The sequence below is a fragment of the Amphibalanus amphitrite genome, unplaced genomic scaffold (genome assembly GCF_019059575.1).
Source record: "Amphibalanus amphitrite isolate SeventyFive unplaced genomic scaffold, NRLGWU_Aamphi_draft 000047F_arrow, whole genome shotgun sequence".
NCBI lineage: Eukaryota > Metazoa > Arthropoda > Thecostraca > Balanomorpha > Balanidae > Amphibalanus > Amphibalanus amphitrite.
This window is the reverse complement of record NW_024881543.1, coordinates 807,216-827,825: the sequence shown is the minus strand read 5'-3', so window position 1 is coordinate 827,825 and position 20,610 is coordinate 807,216. Positions and strand designations below refer to the sequence as shown.

The 20,610-nt window shown below is 48.2% G+C and overlaps 2 protein-coding genes across 2 annotated transcripts; both read left to right on the top strand.

Annotated features, from left to right (window-relative positions):
• The first annotated feature begins 7,130 nt into the window (after positions 1–7,130).
• Positions 7,131–10,504, top strand: LOC122377546 (uncharacterized protein DKFZp434B061-like). Its single transcript, XM_043357663.1, has 3 exons — positions 7,131–7,261; positions 8,754–10,043; positions 10,342–10,504. Exons 2-3 carry the CDS (start codon positions 8,764–8,766, stop codon positions 10,502–10,504), a joined length of 1,443 nt encoding a protein of 480 aa, XP_043213598.1. The 5' UTR covers positions 7,131–7,261; positions 8,754–8,763.
• Positions 10,505–10,767: 263 nt separating this feature from the next.
• On the top strand, positions 10,768–16,078 carry LOC122377569 (probable ribonuclease ZC3H12D). Its single transcript, XM_043357759.1, has 4 exons — positions 10,768–10,989; positions 13,764–13,852; positions 14,830–14,937; positions 15,354–16,078. The coding sequence occupies exons 1-4, from the start codon at positions 10,801–10,803 to the stop codon at positions 15,502–15,504; spliced, it is 537 nt and encodes a 178-aa protein (XP_043213694.1). The 5' UTR covers positions 10,768–10,800; the 3' UTR covers positions 15,505–16,078.
• The last annotated feature ends 4,532 nt before the right edge of the window (positions 16,079–20,610 follow it).

Sequence of the window (20,610 nt, the reverse complement as noted above, 5' to 3'; positions counted from 1 at the left end):
CAAACATTGGCCTCTTTAGAAGCTTCTAGACTCAAAACGACTATGTGCACGCATGCGTATATCTGGAAAAGTCTTTGATGTCGGTCAAAAGGAGCACTATTTTCGTGTTCAGGAGGTCAAGGAGCATCATTCCTGTGATTTTGAACGAAATCGAAGGGGTCCGCCCAACGTGCCATATGCAATATATGCAATTTGAATGTGCACGCATGCGTATATCTGGAAAAGTCTTTGATGTCGGTCAAAAGTAGCACTGTTTTCGTGTTCAGGAGGTCAAGGAGCATCATTCCTGTGATTTTGAGCGAAATCGAAGGGGTCCGCCCAACGTGCCATATGCAACATATGCAATTTGAATGTGCACGCATGCGTATATCTGGAAAAGTCTTTGATGTCGGTCAAAAGGAGCACTATTTTCGTGTTCAGGAGGTCAAGGAGCATCATTCCTGTGATTTTGAGCGAAATCGAAGGGGTCCGCCCAACGTGCCATATGCAACATATGCAATTTGAATGTGCACGCATGCGTATATCTGGAAAAGTCTTTGATGTCGGTCAAAAGGAGCACTATTTTCGTATTCAGGAGGTCAAGGAGCATCATTCCTGTGATTTTGAACGAAATCGAAGGGGTCCGCCCAACGTGCCATATGCAACATATGCAATTTGAATGTGCACGGATGCGTATATCTGGAAAAGTCTTTGATGTCGGTCAAAAGTAGCACTGTTTTCGTGTTCAGGAGGTCAAGGAGCATCATTCCTGTGATTTTGAACGAAATCGAAGGGGTCCGCCCAACGTGCCATATGCAACATATGCAATTTGAATGTGCACGCATGCGTATATCTGGAAAAGTCTTTGATGTCGGTCAAAAGTAGCACTGTTTTCGTGTTGAGGAGGTCAAGGAGCATCATTCCTGTGATTTTGAGCGAAATCGAAGGGGTCCGCCCAACGTGCCATATGCAACATATGCAATTTGAATGTGCACGCATGCGTATATCTGGAAAAGTCTTTGATGTCGGTCAAAAGGAGCACTATTTTCGTGTTCAGGAGGTCAAGGAGCATCATTCCTGTGATTTTGAACGAAATCGAAGGGGTCCGCCCAACGTGCCATATGCAACATATGCAATTTGAATGTGCAAGGATGCGTATATCTGGAAAAGTCTTTGATGTCGGTCAAAAGTAGCACTGTTTTCGTGTTCAGGAGGTCAAGGAGCATCATTCCTGTGATTTTGAACGAAATCGAAGGGGTCCGCCCAACGTGCCATATGCAACATATGCAATTTGAATGTGCACGCATGCGTATATCTGGAAAAGTCTTTGATGTCGGTCAAAAGGAGCACTATTTTCGTGTTCAGGAGGTCAAGGAGCATCATTCCTGTGATTTTGAACGAAATCGAAGGGGTCCGCCCAACGTGCCATATGCAACATATGCAATTTGAATGTGCACGCATGCGTATATCTGGAAAAGTCTTTGATGTCGGTCAAAAGTAGCACTGTTTTCGTGTTCAGGAGGTCAAGGAGCATCATTCCTGTGATTTTGAGCGAAATCGAAGGGGTCCGCCCAACGTGCCATATGCAACATATGCAATTTGAATGTGCACGCATGCGTATATCTGGAAAAGTCTTTGATGTCGGTCAAAAGGAGCACTATTTTCGTGTTCAGGAGGTCAAGGAGCATCATTCCTGTGATTTTGAACGAAATCGAAGGGGTCCGCCCAACGTGACATATGCAACATATGCAATTTGAATGTGCACGCATGCGTATATCTGGAAAAGTCTTTGATGTCGGTCAAAAGTAGCACTGTTTTCGTGTTCAGGAGGTCAAGGAGCATCATTCCTGTGATTTTGAGCGAAATCGAAGGGGTCCGCCCAACGTGCCATATGCAACATATGCAATTTGAATGTGCACGCATGCGTATATCTGGAAAAGTCTTTGATGTCGGTCAAAAGGAGCACTATTTTCGTGTTCAGGAGGTCAAGGAGCATCATTCCTGTGATTTTGAACGAAATCGAAGGGGTCCGCCCAACGTGCCATATGCAACATATGCAATTTGAATGTGCACAGATGCGTATATCTGGAAAAGTCTTTGATGTCGGTCAAAAGTAGCACTGTTTTCGTGTTCAGGAGATCAAGGAGCATCATTCCTGTGATTTTGAGCGAAATCGAAGGGGTCCGCCCAACGTGCCATATGCAACATATGCAATTTGAATGTGCACGCATGCGTATATCTGGAAAAGTCTTTGATGTCGGTCAAAAGGAGCACTGTTTTCGTGTTCAGGAGGTCAAGGAGCATCATTCCTGTGATTTTGAGCGAAATCGAAGGGGTCCGCCCAACGTGCCATATGCAACAGATGCAATTTGAATGTGCACGCATTCGTATATCTGGAAAAGTCTTTCATGTCGGTCAAAAGGAGCACTGTTTTCGTGTTCAGGAGGTCAAGGAGCATCATTCCTGTGACTTTGAACGAAATCGGAGGGGTCCGGCAAGTTCACTTTAGGACGAGAAATCTGAATATCACTTGTATTTACCTCTTGGCTTTGCTCAATAGGTTTATCGACTGTTTTTCGCCCTTTGGTTTAACAATGCCTCTGGTGCTTAAGTATATTGTTATTGCAGTATGTATAGCTAATGTCCTTCATAAATACGAAGCTGTCACGTGTAAAACGACTCCAAAAAGTGAGAAAAATTGGATGACCTTGAACGACCTTGAACTTTAGAGACTTCTCCTGAGAAAACTATGCAACCGCGTTTGATGCAAATTAGTTTTTGGTAAAGAACTACTGAGTCTTAATCATTTCTGAAATTTTCTTGAAATTTGATGAGGTCCGGTTTTTCCGGGAAGTTTACTAACCAGAATATTGTACTAGTAAAACAAACGTGAATAACTTGGAAAATACTTGATGTCGGTTAGTAAAAAGATGATTTTTGCACTTAGGAGCTCATGGTCTATCTGCTGTGCAATTTTCAGCCAAATCGAAGGGGTCCGCGAATGTGCACGCGAATCTGAATGTGAATATGATGCAACTATATGCACGTTATCAATTCAGCAGCAACGAATATCAGCCTCACAGCAGCATATTTCGGGGTCTTTCGATTTGGCTGAAAATCGGTATACAGGGCCTCATCGATGCGCTGATTCCGAAAATGTACCTCTTGGGGTGGTATTTTGCACCGTTAGCGAGTTAACGGCCATTTAACATTTTAACGGGAAACGGCGGGGTCTTTCGATTTAGCTGAAAATCGGTATACAGGGCCTCCTCGATGCGCTGATTCCGAAAATATACCTCTTTGGGGTGGTATTTTGCACCGTTAACGAGTTAACGGCCATTTAACATTTTAACGGGAAACGGCGGGGTCTTTCGATTTGGCTGAAAATCGGTATACAGGGCCTCCTCGATGCGCTGATTCCAAAAATGTACCTCTTTGGGGTGGTATTTTGCACCTTTAACGAGTTAACGGCCAGTTAACATTTTAACGGGAAACGGCGGGGTCTTTCGATTTGGCTGAAAATCGGTATACATGGCCTCCTTGATGCGCTGATTCCGAAAATGTACCTCTTTGGGGTGGTATTTTGCACTGTTAACGAGTTAACGGCCAGTTAACATTTTAACGGGAAACGGCGGGGACTTTCGATTTGGCTGAAAATCGGTATACAGGGCCTCCTCGATGCGCTGATTCCGAAAATGTACCTCTTTGGGGTGGTATTTTGCACCGTTAACGAGTTAACGGCCAGTTAACATTTTAACGGGAAACGGCGGGGTATTTCGATTTGACTGAAAATCGGTATACAGGGCCTCCTTGATGCGCTGATTCCGAAAATGTACCTCTTTGGGGTGGTATTTTGCACCGTTAACGAGTTAACGGCCAGTTAACATTTTAACGGGAAACGGCGGGGTCTTTCGATTTGGCTGAAAATCGGTATACAGGGCCTCCTCGATGCGCTGATTTCGAAAATGTACCTCTTTGGGTTGGTATTTTGCACCGTTAACGAGTTAACGAACCGTTAACATTTCAGCAGCATATATCGATTTCAGCAGCAAATTTTCGGGGTCTTTCGATTTGGCTGAAAATCGGTATACAGGGCCTCCTCGATGCGCTGATTCCGAAAATGTACCTTTTTGGGGTGGTATTTTGAACTGTTAACGAGTTAACGGCCATTTAACATTTTAACGGGAAACGGCGGGGTCTTTCGATTTGGCTGAAAATCGGTATACAGGGCCTCCTCGATGCGCTGATGCCGAAAATTTACCTTTTTAGGGTGGTATTTTGCACCGTTAACGAGTTAACGGCCAGTTAACATTTTAACGGGAAACAGCGGGGTCTTTCGATTTGGCTGAAAATCGGTGTACAGGGCCTTCTCGATGCGCTAATTCCGAAAATGTGCCTCTTTGGGGTGGTATTTTGCACCGTTAACGAGTTAACGACCAATTAACATTTTAACGGGAAACGGCGGGGTCTTTCGATTTGGCTGAAAATCAGTATACAGGGCCTCCTCGATGCGCTGATTTCGAAAATGTGCCTCTTTGGGGTGATATTTTGCACCGTTAACGAGTTAACGAACCGTTAACATTTCAGCAGCATATAATCGATTTCAGCAGCAAATTTTCGGGGTCTTTCGATTTGGCTGAAAATCGGTATACAGGGCCTCCTTGATGCGCTGATTCCGAAAATGTACCTCTTTGGGGTGGTATTTTGCACTGTTAATGAGTTAACGGCCATTTAACATTTTAACGGGAAACGGCGGGGTCTTTCGATTTGGCTGAAAATCGGTATACAGGGCCTCCTCGATGCGCTGATTCCGAAAATGTACCTCTTTGGGGTGGTATTTTGCACCGTTAACGAGTTAACGGCCATTTAACATTTTAACGGGAAACGGCGGGGTCTTTCGATTTGGCTGAAAATCAGTATACAGGGCCTCCTCGATGCGCTGTTTCCGAAAATGTGCCTCTTTGGGGTGGTATTTTGCACCGTTAACGAGTTAACGGCCGTTAACTCGTTAACTCATACCGATCGTTTTCCACAGCCTGTCCTGTCGCTTCGTTTCCACCCTTCCGCACTGTCCGCCGCCTCTGAGCGCGCGCCTTGGACTGCCCGACCTGTTTTGCGGCCTGTGTACTGTGCGCGTCTTATCTCGCCTCGGCCGAAGCCCGGTGCCCTCCCCCTGGACCCGGGTCGTCAACCGCGCCACGACTCGGGTCTCCTCCCACCCCTCTGCCCCTCCCTCCCTCCTCGTGCTGGCCATCCTCCGCTCACTCTATTCGAGCCCCAAATCAAGCTAATAGGTGGGCCCTATTACTGATTAGGGTGTCTCATACCGTACCGATACCGATACCGATCGTTAATTACTTAACGAGTTAACGGCCAATAAACATTTTAACGGGAAACGGCGGGGTCTTTCGATTTGGCTGAAATCAGTATACTGGGCCTCCTCGATGCGCTGATTACGAAAATGTACCTCTTTAGGGTGGTATTTTGCACCGTTAACGAGTTAACGACCAAATAACAGCGGGGGAAACGGCGGGGTCTTTCGATTTCGCTAAAAATCGGTATACAGGGCCTCCTCGATGCGCTGATGCCGAAAATGTGCCTCTTTAGGGTGGTATTTTGCACCGTTAACGAGTTAACGGCCAGTTAACATTTTAACGAGAAACAGCGGGGTCTTTCGATTTGGCTGAAAATCGGTGTACAGGGCCTTCTCGATGCGCTGATTCCGAAAATGTGCCTCTTTGGGGTGGTATTTTGCACCGCTAACGAGTTAACGACCAATTAACATTTAAACGGGAAACGGCGGGGTCTTTCGATTTGGCTGAAAATCAGTATACAGGGCCTCCTCGATGCGCTGATTTCGAAAATGTGCCTCTTTGGGGTGGTATTTTGCACCGTTAACGAGTTAACGAACCGTTAAATTTCAGCAGCATATATCGATTTCAGCAGCAAATTTTCGGGGTCTTTCGATTTGGCTGAAATTCGGTATACAGGGCCTCATCGATGCGCTGATTCCGAAAATGTACCTCTTTGGGGTGGTATTTTGCACCGTTAACGAGTTAACGGCCAGCTAACATTTTAACGGGAAACGGCGGGGTCTTTCGATTTGGCTGAAAATCGGTATACAGGGCCTCCTCGATGCGCAGGGCCTCCTCGATCCGTTTCCCGTTAAAATGTTACTTGGTCGTTAACTCGTTAACGGTGCAAAATACCACCTCAAAGAGGTACATTTTCGGAATCAGCGCATCGAGGAGGCCCTGTATAACGATTTTTAGCCAAATCGAAAGACCCCGCCGTTTCCCGTTAAAATGTTAACTGGCCGTTAACTCGTTAACGGTGCAAAATACCACCCAAAAGCGGTACATTTTCGGAATCAGCGCATCGAGGAGGCCCTGTATACCGATTTTCAGCCAAATCGAAAGACCCCGCCGTTTCCCGATAAAATGTTAAATGGCCATTAACTCGTTAACGGTCCAAAATACCACCCCAAAGAGGTACATTTTCGGAATCAGCGCAGCGAGGAGGCCCTTTATACCGATTTTCAGCCAAATCGAAAGACCCCGCTGTTTCCCGTTAAAATGTTAACTGGCCGTTAACTCGTTAACGGTGCAAAATACCACCCCAAAGAGGTACATTTTCGGAATCAGCGCATCGAGGAGGCCCTGTATTCCGATTATCAGCCAAATCGAAAGACCCCGCCGTTTCCCGTTAAAATGTTAATTGGTCGTTAACTCGTTAACGGTGCAAAATACCACCCCAAAAGAGGTACATTTTCGGAATCAGCGCATCGAGGAGGCCCTGTATACCGATTTTCAGCCAAATCGAAAGACCCCGCTGTTTCCCGTTAAAATGTTAACTGGCCGTTAACTCGTTAACGGTGCAAAATACCACCCCAAAGAGGTACATTTTCGGAATCAGCGCATCGAGGAGGCCCTGTATACCGATTTTCAGCCAAATCGAAAGACCCCGCCGTTTCCCGTTAAAATGTTAAATGCCCGTTAACTCGTTAACTGTGCAAAATACCACCCCAAAGAGGTACATTTTCGGAATCAGCGCATCGAGGAGGCCCTGTATACCGATTTCCAGCCAAATCGAAAGACCCCGAAATATGCTGCTGTGAGGCTGATATTCGTTGCTGCTGAATTGATAGACGTGTTTCGAATTTGTAATTTCGTTCGTAATTCGTAATTACGAACGGATATTACGAACTTGTGATTTGTAATACTTCAAACACTCAATATCCTCCTCTGTGTTTATCTCATCCAGTTTTGTTTCGTGAGTCAAGGTTAGTATTCCAGGTGACAAATTATCCATTCTTTTTCATTCTCCCGCTCCTGTGCTGGCGCCAATGTTATCTTGCATTATTGTTATCATGACATTATAGTTTTCAATTCAATTTTCTAGTTTTTTAGATTGTTACTGTACACATCCATGTCATTTTGGATCATTGTGCTAGTTTTCACTACTGATGTTTAATTACTTTTGATTTGACAGCTTCTCTGAAACATTTAATTTTCAATTTCAAATTTTGCATGCTGTTGGCATGTAGGTCAGGAGGCCGAGGGTAGGTAACCATCCTTTAAAATCCTATCAGTACCTAACTTGCCAGTCCCGTAGCTCAGCCAGTAGAATGTTGGTCACTGCATGGACCATGGTGAGAGCACGCATTCCTGGTTATAACTGCCCAGGTTTGAAGCGCAACATGAGCTTGGCATATGTTTATGAGTCTTCTGACAGGTATGGTTGCGGTTGGTGGCAGGCCGTAACCAGGCAAAGTCAGTGAGGGACTGGCCATGTGCAGTTATGTGTGTACACTGTACAGTGAACATTTAAACTTTGGATTCCAAATTCCGTCATAGAATCAGAATTTCGCGATTGAAGGGTAGAGCTGGTCAACACAACAAGCTTTGTTTAGCAGAGGCTCTGTCCTTGTGAATCTTTCCATTCAATTGGTTGGGACAATTTTTTTTAATTGCGACCCTCATAAGCAGAGTTAAAGTTTGATCACTTGTGAGACAATAAGGAACAAATTTAGTTCTTTATGTTGAGGGCATGGATTGGCATAGCTGTATTTATTGCTGAGGTACCTTCTTCTCAGGTCCTGTCTCCTGATCACTGATCACACCCTAACAACCATTACGTAATCTGCCTTCTGATAAGGATAAGTATTCTAGTAGAAACCAGCTTAAGTCATTTTTCAGTACCTATAATAAATTGTTTCAAGTGTTTTGGCCATTGGGAACGAACTTAACTAAGCAGCATTGCACAGTGCAAACCATTCAGCAATTCAGGTAAAAATGACCTTAAATGAATTCAAAGTGTATCTAGGGGCTTATGCACTTTCATTCAAAGTGCACATATCATTTTCATTGAAAATGCTATGTGCATTTTGAATTGAAAAAAAAAACAAAAAAAAATTGAAAATTTGCCATTGCCAAATCATTTTCATTGAAAAAAGAAACACAAGCTGAATACAGCAGTCAAAGCTAAATATACACAAACTTAAAGCAGGACAGAGAGTCAAATTGCATCCTCATTCAGTGAATTTAAAATGCAGATCTGCAAATTATTTTCATTACAAATTATGAACTGTTTCAGTTCAGTCTTGTGAACAGTAATTGCTATTATATCCAAGGGAAGTTAATATTTATATTGTGTATGCACAATCCCAGACTGTCAAATCATTAGCTTTTCAATTGGATGCATACAGTGTTCTTATTCATGTAGTTTCACTCGCTATGAGTGTCAAGTTAACCTGAATGCCTCCGTGTCCTCAGCGCAGTCGCCATGAAGGCGCGGAGGAGCTCGGGCCTGCGGTACCGACCGTACGCCCGCAGTACGTCCATCCACCACTCCGACCCGGAGGTCATCTGCGACGACGACGAGCCGGACGACACGATCGTGGTGGTGTACGACCGGCGGCGCCACCAGGCCGCGCCGGCCGCCCCCGGCAGGGGCGCCGCCGCCGGTCGGAAGGATGGCGGAGCGGGCGCGGCGGCGGCAGCTTCCTCAGGGACTCCTGCCTCCGCGGCGCCGGGCTCAGCGCCGCCGCCGGCAGGCGGGACGGCCACCAAGTCGCAGCTGGAGTTCTCCCCGTGGCGAGTGTCGCGGATCCCACTGCCGGCCGACCCCAACACGCCGGACCACTCCAAGACGCTGTGCGCCAGCCCCGCCGACGCCGCCACCTCGGGACACAAGGCGGCCGCTGAGCTGACCGTTGACGAACTATTCAGTCCCTTCTCGGCATCCCCGGTCGTGCGGAACACTGACACAGGCACGGTGAAGAAGTGGAAGCGGAATCGTCGGAAGTCTCGCCGCGGAAAGGGTCCGATCACTTCGACGCCGGCTCCTGGCGCTCCAGGCGGCGCTCGCGGCAGCACGGGCTCGGCGCCGGCCACACCGGCGGCCCTCCGCCCGCCGGACGTCAGTGAGGTGCGTGATGTCACACCCTTTGTGATCACGCTAGACGAGGATCCTACTGTATTAGAAGTAACGGAAGTACGCCGTGTGGTGCGTCAGACCACGCCCTCTGAGAAACGGACGGTCAGGACGGACCTTAGCGCGGACGTGATGCTGCTCGACACCTCCTCTGAGAGGACGCCGGCACGTCGCTTGAGGGCCGCCAATCTGTCCAAGATGCGGCCGGGGCGTGTCGGTTCCAAATCGCCGGGGGGACGGGTGACCAAGAAGTCTCCAGCACAGCCTGCCAGAAAGTCTCCAGCAAAGAAGTCTCCTGCGGTGAAGGGGAAGACGGCGGCTGGTACGGCCGCCCCGGCCGCTGACCTCGAGAGCTCCCTGGAGGAGGGCGAGCTGTCCCGCACCCGCCATGACTCCAACGACTGCACGGTTGTGCGGGTGAAGCCGCTGCGCCGCACCAGCAGCACGCAGCGGCGCCTCCAGGCTGTGAAGAAGATGGCGGTCCGCACACTCAGCCGGTCGCAAGTCAAGACGCCGAGCAGGCCGGGAAAGTCGGGCAGGTCGCACCGGTCGAAAAGGTCCGACAGGCCAAGGGATCACCGCAGTCAGCGAAACCTGAAGGGACCGAATGAGCGGGGGCCAACACGCTGGTAAGTGCTCAGAGTGGATGTCTCATGCGCATGTCAATTTTTCTGCATGTTTTTGTTTCGTCAATGAGATTAGGGGTAATGTCTGAACTGATGATCATTCCCGATTTATAGTTGTTGTAATAGTTATTGCTCAACCGGTATTTGCTTGACTTGTTATCATTTAGCGTTTCTTGTTTTTTTTTTTCAGTCGTAAGATGCTCAGCATAAAATAGGAGATTGTTAATCCTTCCCCCATTACCTTTAGCATCGCGCACCGTGCACGTTCTGTGTAACCAGCAGTCTCCCCCCTCTCCCTCAGGATGGTGGACCGGCGCGGCAGCAGGTTTGCCGCTCCCCTTGGAGCCACCTCCGACCAGCCCATCAAGTTCGCGCCAGACTTTTCCGAGTCGTTCGCGCGTATGGTGTCGGAGCGGCCGAAGCGACCCGTCATCATCGATGGACCCAACGTGGCCTATGCGTGAGTGGTTCGGGTGGGTGGGAGCGAAGGGGCGGTCCTAATGTGACAAGGATCCGGGGCTTGAGCTGTATTGTTGTTATTCATGGCTTTTACGTTTTTCACTTCTTTTTGTGGAAGTAGGGACATTGTAAACTACAATTGTGCCATTTTTGTTGCGCTTGTGTGAATATGTCACTATGAGCTGCAAAACAGTAGAGAAAAAGTTACATCTCCTTTCTGTTTCCCAGTGAAGTAGCACGCTATTCACTCACGCCGATAGAGATCGCGCATAGCAGCAAAACTTCAGTGGGAACCCCGAACATGTCTCGATCATATCTGCTCAGTGTTTATCGCTGCCAACTTATCCCTTTCAGCCACGGCCGGAACAAAGTCTGCTCGTTCCGCGGCATCAAGATCGTGCTCGACTACTTTAAGAACCTGGGCCACCGGTGCACCGTCTTCATCCCGAGCACTTTCATCAACCGTGCCCGGACCCAGGAGAATGAGAAGGTGGGTCAGTGAGGGGCCGTACTGGTGTGTCCTGTTTGTCCCGGGTTGAGCCATACATATTGCATCTCACTTACTACACCTTTTTAGGCGCAATTTCAAAAATTTAAAGACCAAATTCAAAAAGTTTACATTCAAAATGCACGTGAACGTTTTGAATTTGGTCTTTAACTTTTTGAAATTGCGCCTAAAATGCTGTAGTTAGTTGCCAGTCAGTGTGATATTCGATTTTGGGAGTTTCGTATGTGTATGGATTGATTGGCGGGAGTGATAAAGCGCCATGCTTTCATATAGCGGAAGTTGTAATCTTTAACGCATTTCAGGATCGGCTAACAGTCTCATAAAAAAAAACGCGATAGCTGACTATCAAGGCACGCAGTAGTCTGTTCCACTACGGACCTTACAGGACAGATTTGTTTCGTGTTCTTGTTTCTCGTTTCGTGAGCCACGCAGCAGCATCAGCTGCAGTTTTTAGCACAAGTCAACGACTAACGCCAGTCTACTGCGACCCGCAATGGAATAGGATCACCTCCGTCACTGGCGTTCAGCAAGCTGATCTCTGCGGCTCTACAGTCCCTTCTCCAGATATTGACCAGAACATCGTCAAGAGCGAAATGATTTACGACTGTTGCATGTCTTGTTGGTACTTTGACGTCCTTCGTGGTACGGATTAGGCCGGTAAAATTTGTTTTAAATGATAAATGCAGGCCAGCAGCTGATCAATTACAACAGCACTCACTTGCGGGTGAAGCAATTTATCACGCGGAACAAGTGCTAATCGGAGCTGTCACGTGCTTTAAGTGGCCAGGAGGTGATTGGCCTCGTTGACATGAGCACGTTGTATGAAGCATGATGTTTTCGGATGATCCTCTTCGTACGATTTTCTCCCGAACTAGGACGCCACGATCGCCCGGGCTGAGTATGTTCAATAGTTGATTCTCGTCACCATCATGCGTCGGAAAAGTCTTGAATGACTTTTTGATGAAAAAAGCCATGTGCCTGAGATATTTGAATGACATGTGATCGAATTCCAAAACGGAACCCACCTGGCAAATCGGCAACACTTTTATGGCCGCCTGGGCCACATCAACAACAATGAATCGTGTCGTAAGTAAGAATGAAGAATGAAGAAACTTTCACAGGTGTTTAATAGAAGTTTCTCCTCCACACGCAAGTTCTGTGTTTGTTGGACTCCTCACTTAACTACTAGTACCTCGGAAAGAGTGAAATGTGAACCGCCCTTTTCAGGGCGAGCAATGCATCACCGAAAACCAACCGCCCTTCTCAGGGCGTCGATGCATCTGCGTTGCGCACTGCGCAGATCAATGTGCATTGTGCACCATCTCATTATGAATACTATTAATTGATGCCATTCATAAGAAGTGGGAAGCATGAGTCAGTGACTTACTACTTTGTTTGTGAGTGGAGGTACCTGCTTGTGTTTTTTTTTTGTGTCATAATGTACTGCGCATGTCCATTTTACGGAGAGTCGCATGCTCACGCACACTAAATCACAACTTTCCGTCATTAAACTGTACAAAAGGACTGTGTTTTTTTTCTTTCTTCAAATACCCATCAACATCGTCCGTGGATGCATGTTTGGTGTCGGCGACCCTACAAACTGTTTTTGGTTAATACTGCGCATGTGTAGAAAAGCATTAATGAAGCAGTGCTCCTTGTGTGTGTGTATCCCCGTAATGTTTGAATATTAATGTGCTTGAATGTTTTAATCGTTAGCGCTGAAAGTACAATATTCCTAAGCGTAGCGTCATCACTGATGCTATATGCTCAGTAGCAAAACATCAACCAACTTTAAGTATGCTTATCATAGCAAGTCTTTGTGGATTGACACTTACCTCAACTGTGTTCCAATTGTTTTTGTGTTTGCATTGCGTCTAATGCTTATTTGTCAGGGCTGCACTGTGCCCGTGCTTCTATATCGTTTACAGTAAGCTTGGTTCCTTAGTCTGGTCTCAACACTCCCAGGGCCCAATCTCACCAAGTGCGGTAAACTCAATTTGGGGTAAAATACCAAACTACCCCACTTCGTAACTACAAAAATACTGTCCCAAAATTAAGTTTACATAACTTGGTGAGATTGGGCCAAGTGCCCAACCTCACCAAGCTAGTTTAACTAATTTCGGGATAGTATTTTTGTAGTTATGGAGTGGGGTAGTTTGGTATTTTACCCCAAATTCAGTTTACCGCACTTGGTGAGATTGGGCCCTGATATGTTGGCCCCTCAGAGCTGAAATATGCTATCAACGAGTATTGCAATCGTGGGGTATGCCCTTGTCACCATCACTGGTTTTTAGCTATTCCGCTATCTTTTTTCTAAACAGAAGTTTCAGTGGTAAGCTCAACTCCAGTGATCACCTTTGGAAGCATTTTCCAGCTCGCTGCGGTGCAGTGATATGAGTGTCCTTGAACCCCAGTACCACGTGTGTCTGTGCCGCGCGCGCCCCTGTACGCGCCTGTGTCTGTACCGCGCGCGCCCCCGTACGCGCCTCTGTCTGTGCCGCGCGCCCCTGTACGCGCCTGTGTCTGTGCCGCGCGCGCCCCTGTACGCGCGCCTGTGTCTGTGCCGCGCGCCCCTGTACGCGCGTCTGTGTCTGTACCGCGCGCGCCTGTACGCGCGTCTGTGTCTGTGCCGCGCGCCCCTGTACGCGCGCCTGTCTGTGCCGCGCGCCCCTGTACGCGCGCCTGTGTCTGTGCCGCGGCCTCGCCTGTGCCCGCCGCTGTATGCGCGTGTGTGATGTGTCTCCGGCTACCGCTAGCTGCTGGAGGATCTCTACCAGACGGGCGAGCTGGCCTACACGCCCAGCCGCTACATCCGCGGCCGGCTCGTCACCAGCTACGATGACAGGTGGGTGCGCCGAGCGGGACCGGATGGGTCAGGTCGGCCGGGGGGGGTCATTGACACTGGCTGGGGTCATAGGTCAGCCGGTGGGTGGGTACAGGTCATAAGACAGGTCATTGTGTCTGGTATGTTTTTAGTCCGTGTGACTAGTGACTGGGTGTCAGGCTGTTTTGTGGCAGCCACCGGTTCCTGTTGGGCCTCTCGTGTGGTTATGTTGTCATTCTTCAATATTCTGATTCTGTCTCTTTTACTTTATTCAGAATTAGCATTGAAATCGATTAATCATAAATTGACGAAAACAGTTTGGTGTGATTCAAGTCAATATGTACTCCAAGCAAACTCCAAGCTTGCTCCAAGGATACCCTGGCTCCAAGGTGTATTCTGTTTGTTTTTATGGTTTTTTAGCCCGACATGCTCTGCAAAACAATTTAACACAGGGCGAGCTGTTTCACGTGACATATACAAAATAGCACATCTGCTGCGTGATTCGCAACATTTCCAACTTCCACTGCCGGCCGTCAGTCAGCGGGGCCAGATGTCGTCTGAATCAGCCGTATCCCCAACTGCGCCCCCATGTCGGCTTAGGATGATAGCTTGAGTGAAAACTCGCGGTGTCACATCAGTGTAAATTGTCCCATTTCGTAGCCTGCCTCTCCGTGATGGAATTAGGCGTATCTTGTTCGTGATTCTGATACTTGTACCACGTCACGTGAAGATGTGTCTTCGTAAACCCTAATAAACAAACAACAAGATGTGTCTTGATTTATGTTTTGTACCAATCGCATACTGAGTCTGACCACGTAAGTGCTTGACTCATGAAGTCGAAAAATGAATTACTTGAGCCGAAATGAGTTGAGTTTGGTCTGCTCCATGCAGTTTCACGTCACGTAGTGAAATGTTCTGTTCAGTCATGTGTGTTTCCTGTGCTGTGTCACGCCACTGTCTGAGAGCTGAGCTAAGTGCGTCTTCATCCCGTATCTCAGGTACGTGGTGATGTACGCCACCCGCGTGGGGGGTGTCATCATCTCCCGCGACCTCTACCGCGACGTGGCCCAGGAGCGGCCCGACTGGGGCGACACCATCGACAACAGGTCAGAACGGAACGGAGGCCCATCGCCGCGCCGGCTCGGTGGGCTATACGCTCCCGTGTGTGCATGCTGCATACCGCTCTTGCTGGATCTATGAGGAATCGTACTTCTGTAAATTTGACAGTTATTGACGTCTGCCATAGTTTATAAGACTGCTTATTTGACTGCCGACTGCCGCCACTGCCAATTTTCAGGTAGGCTGCTAACTGCTGGCGCTGCCCATCTAATGCTGCTAACTGTATGCACAGGCTGTCATTGCTGAGGCTAGTTACGCTGTTGCCTGATTCCCTGCAGGCTGCCAATCCCGGTGTTTGGGGACGACCAGATGCTGACCTGTCTGCTGAGTGCTGACCACTGACATTACCGCCTGTATCCCTGCAGGCTGCTGACCGCTGACATTGCTGCCTGTATCCCCGCAGGCTGCTGATCCCCACGTTTGTGGGCGACCAGCTGCTGCTGCCGCCGGACCCGCTCGGCCGAGACGGGCCTGGCCTGCTGGAGTTCCTGAGGTTCCCACCTGGCAGCTGTCAGCTGCTCGGTGACCAGCCGGCGCCCTGGGCCCAGCTGTGACGGCTAGCCGTGACGGTCACCGTGACGAGGTGAGGTACAACTAACGCCCGGCCACGCACAGTGGCCGCCGAGGAGCTCGAGTGATCTGTTCGCAGGAGTTGTGGCTGAATGGGAACACTGCCGTATGGTGCTCCAGTCAGGGAGATTCGTGCGTACTTGTGTGGAAGACGGGCTGTGAGTGCGCTTACAGGCTTCAGAGACTGACAAAGGCGAGACGAGCTACTTCTAAAGACAGTGGCGAGGTAGGGCCTGTGATTCCTGATTTGTCTGAATGAAGTGCGTTTGTCAAGTTGACAAAATCGACTGGCGGGTGGCTCATGGGTATGGAATAGGGTACGTCACCAATTATATGGTGAAACTGAAAGTTGATGATAAATCTTGAGCATGTTCATTTTTCGGTTCCACTTACTTAGTAGACGCCGCATACAAAAAATAACAGTCCTCCCGCAAGTGGAAGTGCTGCCTCATGGCAATGCGTTTATTGGCCAAAAGCTCGATACATCGAAAACTTATGGCGCTCTGAGGATTTAACAGAAAATATTGAAATGTTATAATTCTTGAGCAGGCTGCGGAAATCAATTGGGAAAGCGAGGACAACCCTTGAAACATGTTTTTGGTTCACCCATGCGATGCCTTCATTTCTTCAAGACGGTCATCTACTTCGCATCCGGGAATCTCTTCCCGGTCTTCCTTGACCGTCTGGAGCAGCTTCTGTTTTCCCTACTCTGCCTTCTTATTTTACGTTTGAAGGTCATTACGAGCGCCAGTGCCCTCTCTGCAGTAGTATAGACGATCTTCAGGGCCTAGACAGTGCCACGTGCCACCTGGTAGTCGTGGTCCTAATCCCAGAACTCCAGGTCTCGTCCTAGGAATCCCGTGAGAAAATGACAAGGAAAATGGAGGATTTCGAAAAAGTGCGAAGACGCATTGACGAACCTATCAATGGTCCATCCAGCGATATCCAACGACGGATTTGATCGCGAAGGCATGGTGGCCCATCGACACCGACGCCAGGATCATTCCGTTTGTCCACAATGCATGGTGGACAAGCTGAATGAACCTGGCGTCGGTGTCGTTGGCCCCGCTACTGGATGAAGCGCTCCCAAACGTTCCTCTTCTCATTAAACGTCTTCAAGCCTTCCGCGAAGGATTCCCTCGACTACGCATGCCACCCTGAAGGCGAAGAGGATCATGAGTCTCTTTGAGGCGAGTGATTAGAGAAGAAGATCAGAGGAACTAGCCCTGGGGCTGCGTACCGATGGCGACCGATAGCCTTCAGCGCGGCATGCGCACATTGTGCAGTCGAGGGAAAACCTTCGTGGAAGGCTTGAAGACGTTTAATGAGAGAAAAGTCGTTTGTGAGCGCTTCATTCAGCAGAAAGGCCTCCGTCCAGGGCTTAACGTACACAAGCGCAGCGAAGGTGGCAAATTCTTCGACTGATTTAAGATCTTTTGGACGCAGTTGGAGGTAATGGCGGAAAAGGAAGATCTTCACCGGGAGAAAATTCGCCGAGGAAGAGAAGTCAAAAGAGTCCTTGTATGTATGTATTATTTACGATCATGCGCGATCCACACATCGCGTGGCGATTACGAAGCAAATTTAATAGAAAATAAGTAAAACAGAATGGTGCATTGATGCCCCAAAGTGACGGAAACGGTCCAAAAATGCCAAAACTGAATAAATAATGATACAGGAAGGAACACGTAAGAACGATTCGCTACCGCTTTGTCAGCATAATACCGGCACCAACAGAATCTCGAACTTTACCATGATTTGTGACACGCTTCCAGCATGTTACCAATATTCCAATTCGTGTAGCATTGATTGGCAATCTCAACTTCGGCGTCATTGGCGTTTTACCAGCAGTGCAGGATCATATTTCAGATTCCTAGCCGGCTGTGGCAAGCGATACTGGCTATGCCATTAGCAAGTCAATGGGAGATTGCACCCCTGTCGGGAGTGTCTTGAGGCAGTGGTAAATGAAGGAGAAAAAACACCAAACTTCACACAGTTAATATTCATGCTAAAAGTAACCCGAAAAATAAAATGCTCAAGTTCCATCGAACAAATTTGTTTTTTGACGCACCCTAGTATGGAACGTCGCGTATGGCTGTCACTGCCATTGTGTGGTATGGGTGTCCGTTCAGCAGTCAGACTATTGCTGCCAGGGACGGTCAGTGACCACTTTCATCGCCGTATGACCACTTAAAGACGGCGGCTGCTACATCAGACACTAGCGACTAGTGCGCCTTTTCCGATAAGTCAGACAATAACAGGTAGGTCGCTCATGTGATCGGTTTGTTCATGCATAATTACTGATACATCATACGCGTCCCGAATGTGTCAGTATATTCCGGATATATTTCTGTAGTAGTGACGGAAGACGAACCACAACAGACGCAACCGATGGTTGTCGTGTCGCGCCATGCAGCGGCGGGAGGCTTCCTGTTCGCTGGCGGCTCCCTGTCCGATAGGGGCTCAGTCGATTGGCTTCCATCCTGTACGCTGGGTGCTCAGCCACGGGGTGGTTATTTGGAAATGAAATAAAGTAGCAAGTGGTTACCGCGATTTATTTACACTCAACAGAGTAAGGTGACACAAAATTGGAAAGGCAATTTTTGGACATTTGATGTGAAACAAAACTCAAATTCGTTCCGTTTCTCTTTCACTCAGAGCAGGCGCTCTAAATGACGACCCTGTTTCGGGCAACGCAGCTCGGCTCGACTGCAGGCGCGGTGAGCCATTCGCCGCAGCCGCACCTCACTGATGTTACGGGCAACTTAATCCACCATGCCCTTCAGTTGTTTCAATGATGGGGACCTATGGCGAACCACTCGTCCTAGTATTGCTGCTAGAAACCTAATTTGAGGCAAGTCTGGGCGGAACTGCGCGAAATCCAGCAATGTTGCTGGCTGCACGAAATCCAGCTGCCACTTTAGCAAGGAGTAGCTGACTGAGGAAAAGCAATATTGCTCTGTTCCTCCGTCACCACTCCCTCAAACCAGCCATTGGCCAACGGGCAAACATTTATCGTCGATGGTGCCCTCTTGGTATCTTGTCCTGTGATCTTCCTTGGATAGAACTATTTGATTAAAAATACGGTGATAAATACCTCAGGCCCTAATCCTTGAGGTGACTAGGGTATAGTGGATTAATTTGCCCGCAAAATCAGTGAGACATAGCTGCGACTAATAGCACACCGCGCCCGGAGCCGAGCCGAGCTGCGCTGCCCGAAACAGAGCGGTCATTTCGAGCGCCCGCTCTGAGTGAAAGAGAACCGAAACGAATTTGTTTTTTGCTTCGCATCAAATTTCCAACGATTGCCGTTCCAATGATGTGTCAGTTTACTCTTCTGAGTGTTAACAAAAGTGTTAATCACAGGTTACTTTATTTCATTCACAAATGATCACCATGTACTAGATTGATATGAGTATGAGTGAGTGATTCTTTGTGAGTTCGCCCGCAGTGAACAATGAGTGTCTTGAGCTGATGAGCTGGGCAGGATTGGCACAAAAACTGCCAGCAATGACCCAGCTCCAAAACCACAGTGCAAAGTACAAGCTAATTGCCCGATTGCTTGCATTGTTTGATGTGGTACCGAGTTTTGTAGTTTGGCTTCGTGGCGTTCCCTGGAAGGGGTTTGTGTTTCAAGGAAATGACTGATGTGTGGTAATTGCTTAGCCATTGGTCGTGAGTCTGAGTTGTTAGTCTATCTCTGTGCTCACAAAAATGTGCCTTACATACAGTTTTCATTGCTGCTCCGCCGTTTTGAAAAATATTTCAATAAACTGTTTTCGTATTTTGTTGATGTTGATTTATATCTTAGAAGTTAGAATGGGTTCAGGGTTGAGCGTCCATTCATTGCTAACCGCTTTCAGGCGGGTCTTTTATGCGAGATGTTTCGTCGCTGCATGTGCTGCTGCCTACGAGGGGGTCGGCTGCCACCTACCGTCGACTGGTGCAGTCCATGTAGTTCCATGGCCTTGGTGCAGTCCGTGTGGTTTCGCACTTCGCAGCTTACGCCACCATGCGCTGCACAATGTGCGTTTCTTTATTGCTGACTCCTGAGTCATTGAACGACGCGGTTGTGCTCAGAAATGCGCCCAGCGGTGGTTCCTTTTAAAGTGAGCCGTCCGCATCCGCGAGGATGTCGCATGAAAAGCGAGGGATCAGCTCACTGCGTTGTAGGGAATCCGTTCACGTTGAAAATGATTCTATCAAAGTTCAAGAACCATGTCAAAGATATGAACAATGTACCGTTTTCCGATGCGCCACGTCACATTCTTACCTCTGATGGTTTACAACTCAACCCCCTCACTGCATGCGACCTTGAATCACTAGGAACTCGATCAACCCTATCCATCACCCCTGTACAGTAATGGATTGCGCGCAGGTTCGGTTATGGGCACCTGCAATAGTGCAGTCTCATCGGAACGCCGCGGGGCGGGCCGCTGCGCCGGCACGACCGCATGGCTCGTGGCCGGTCACCGCTCCGCCGCTCCACATAGCGGGACGGCAATGAGACTGAGGCGCCTCTCCGCAGTAGTCCAGTCCAGAACACACCGTGCCCATGTCAGAGACAGGCAGCGCATTCAATGGAACTGACCGGTCAGTCTTCACATTCATGGCACGAACCTACCGTGGCATCAGCCTGGCAGCCGATATTATGCGCTGCCATCTTGTAATGTGTATATTTATACGGACATCAAGCTTTAAAAATATGGGGAAGAACGCTGCTATTGATCTAGATGCAATGAGATGCCATAATGTTATATAAGAGACAGGTACTCAGAATTATTTTCACGGGAGGAGGCGGATATTGCACACACGGAGAAGCAGACGACCGCTAATGGATAAGGCCGTGTTTTTTTTTGTGCGTACCTACCTACATTTTATTGTTTGTTTATTTGTTTACTTGTTTGTTTTTCTTTTTAAGTTTTTTTTTGTAATGGTTTCGGCGACGGGTGAAGTCCGTCGAATAGACTTATTTTGCCAAAAAATTCGCTAGCGGTTTCGGCTGGTTGCCTGCGGTCAAATCTGACATTAGCGAAAGAGCTTTGAAGAAGCTATCGTATGCGCCGTTCTGCGACGTTCTGCGCTCTTGG

Excerpts from the sequence above, each read along its gene's own strand:
- LOC122377546 (XM_043357663.1), top strand. The coding sequence starts at position 8,764 with ATGAAGGCGCGGAGGAGCTCGGGCCTGCGGTACCGACCGTACGCCCGC. Across the intron at positions 10,044-10,341 it reads GAGCGGGGGCCAACACGCTG|GATGGTGGACCGGCGCGGCA; the intron begins GTAAGTGCTCAG and ends CCTCTCCCTCAG.
- LOC122377569 (XM_043357759.1), top strand. The coding sequence starts at position 10,801 with ATGTCTCGATCATATCTGCTCAGTGTTTATCGCTGCCAACTTATCCCT. Across the intron at positions 10,990-13,763 it reads GGACCCAGGAGAATGAGAAG|CTGCTGGAGGATCTCTACCA; the intron begins GTGGGTCAGTGA and ends GGCTACCGCTAG. Across the intron at positions 13,853-14,829 it reads GTCACCAGCTACGATGACAG|GTACGTGGTGATGTACGCCA; the intron begins GTGGGTGCGCCG and ends CCCGTATCTCAG.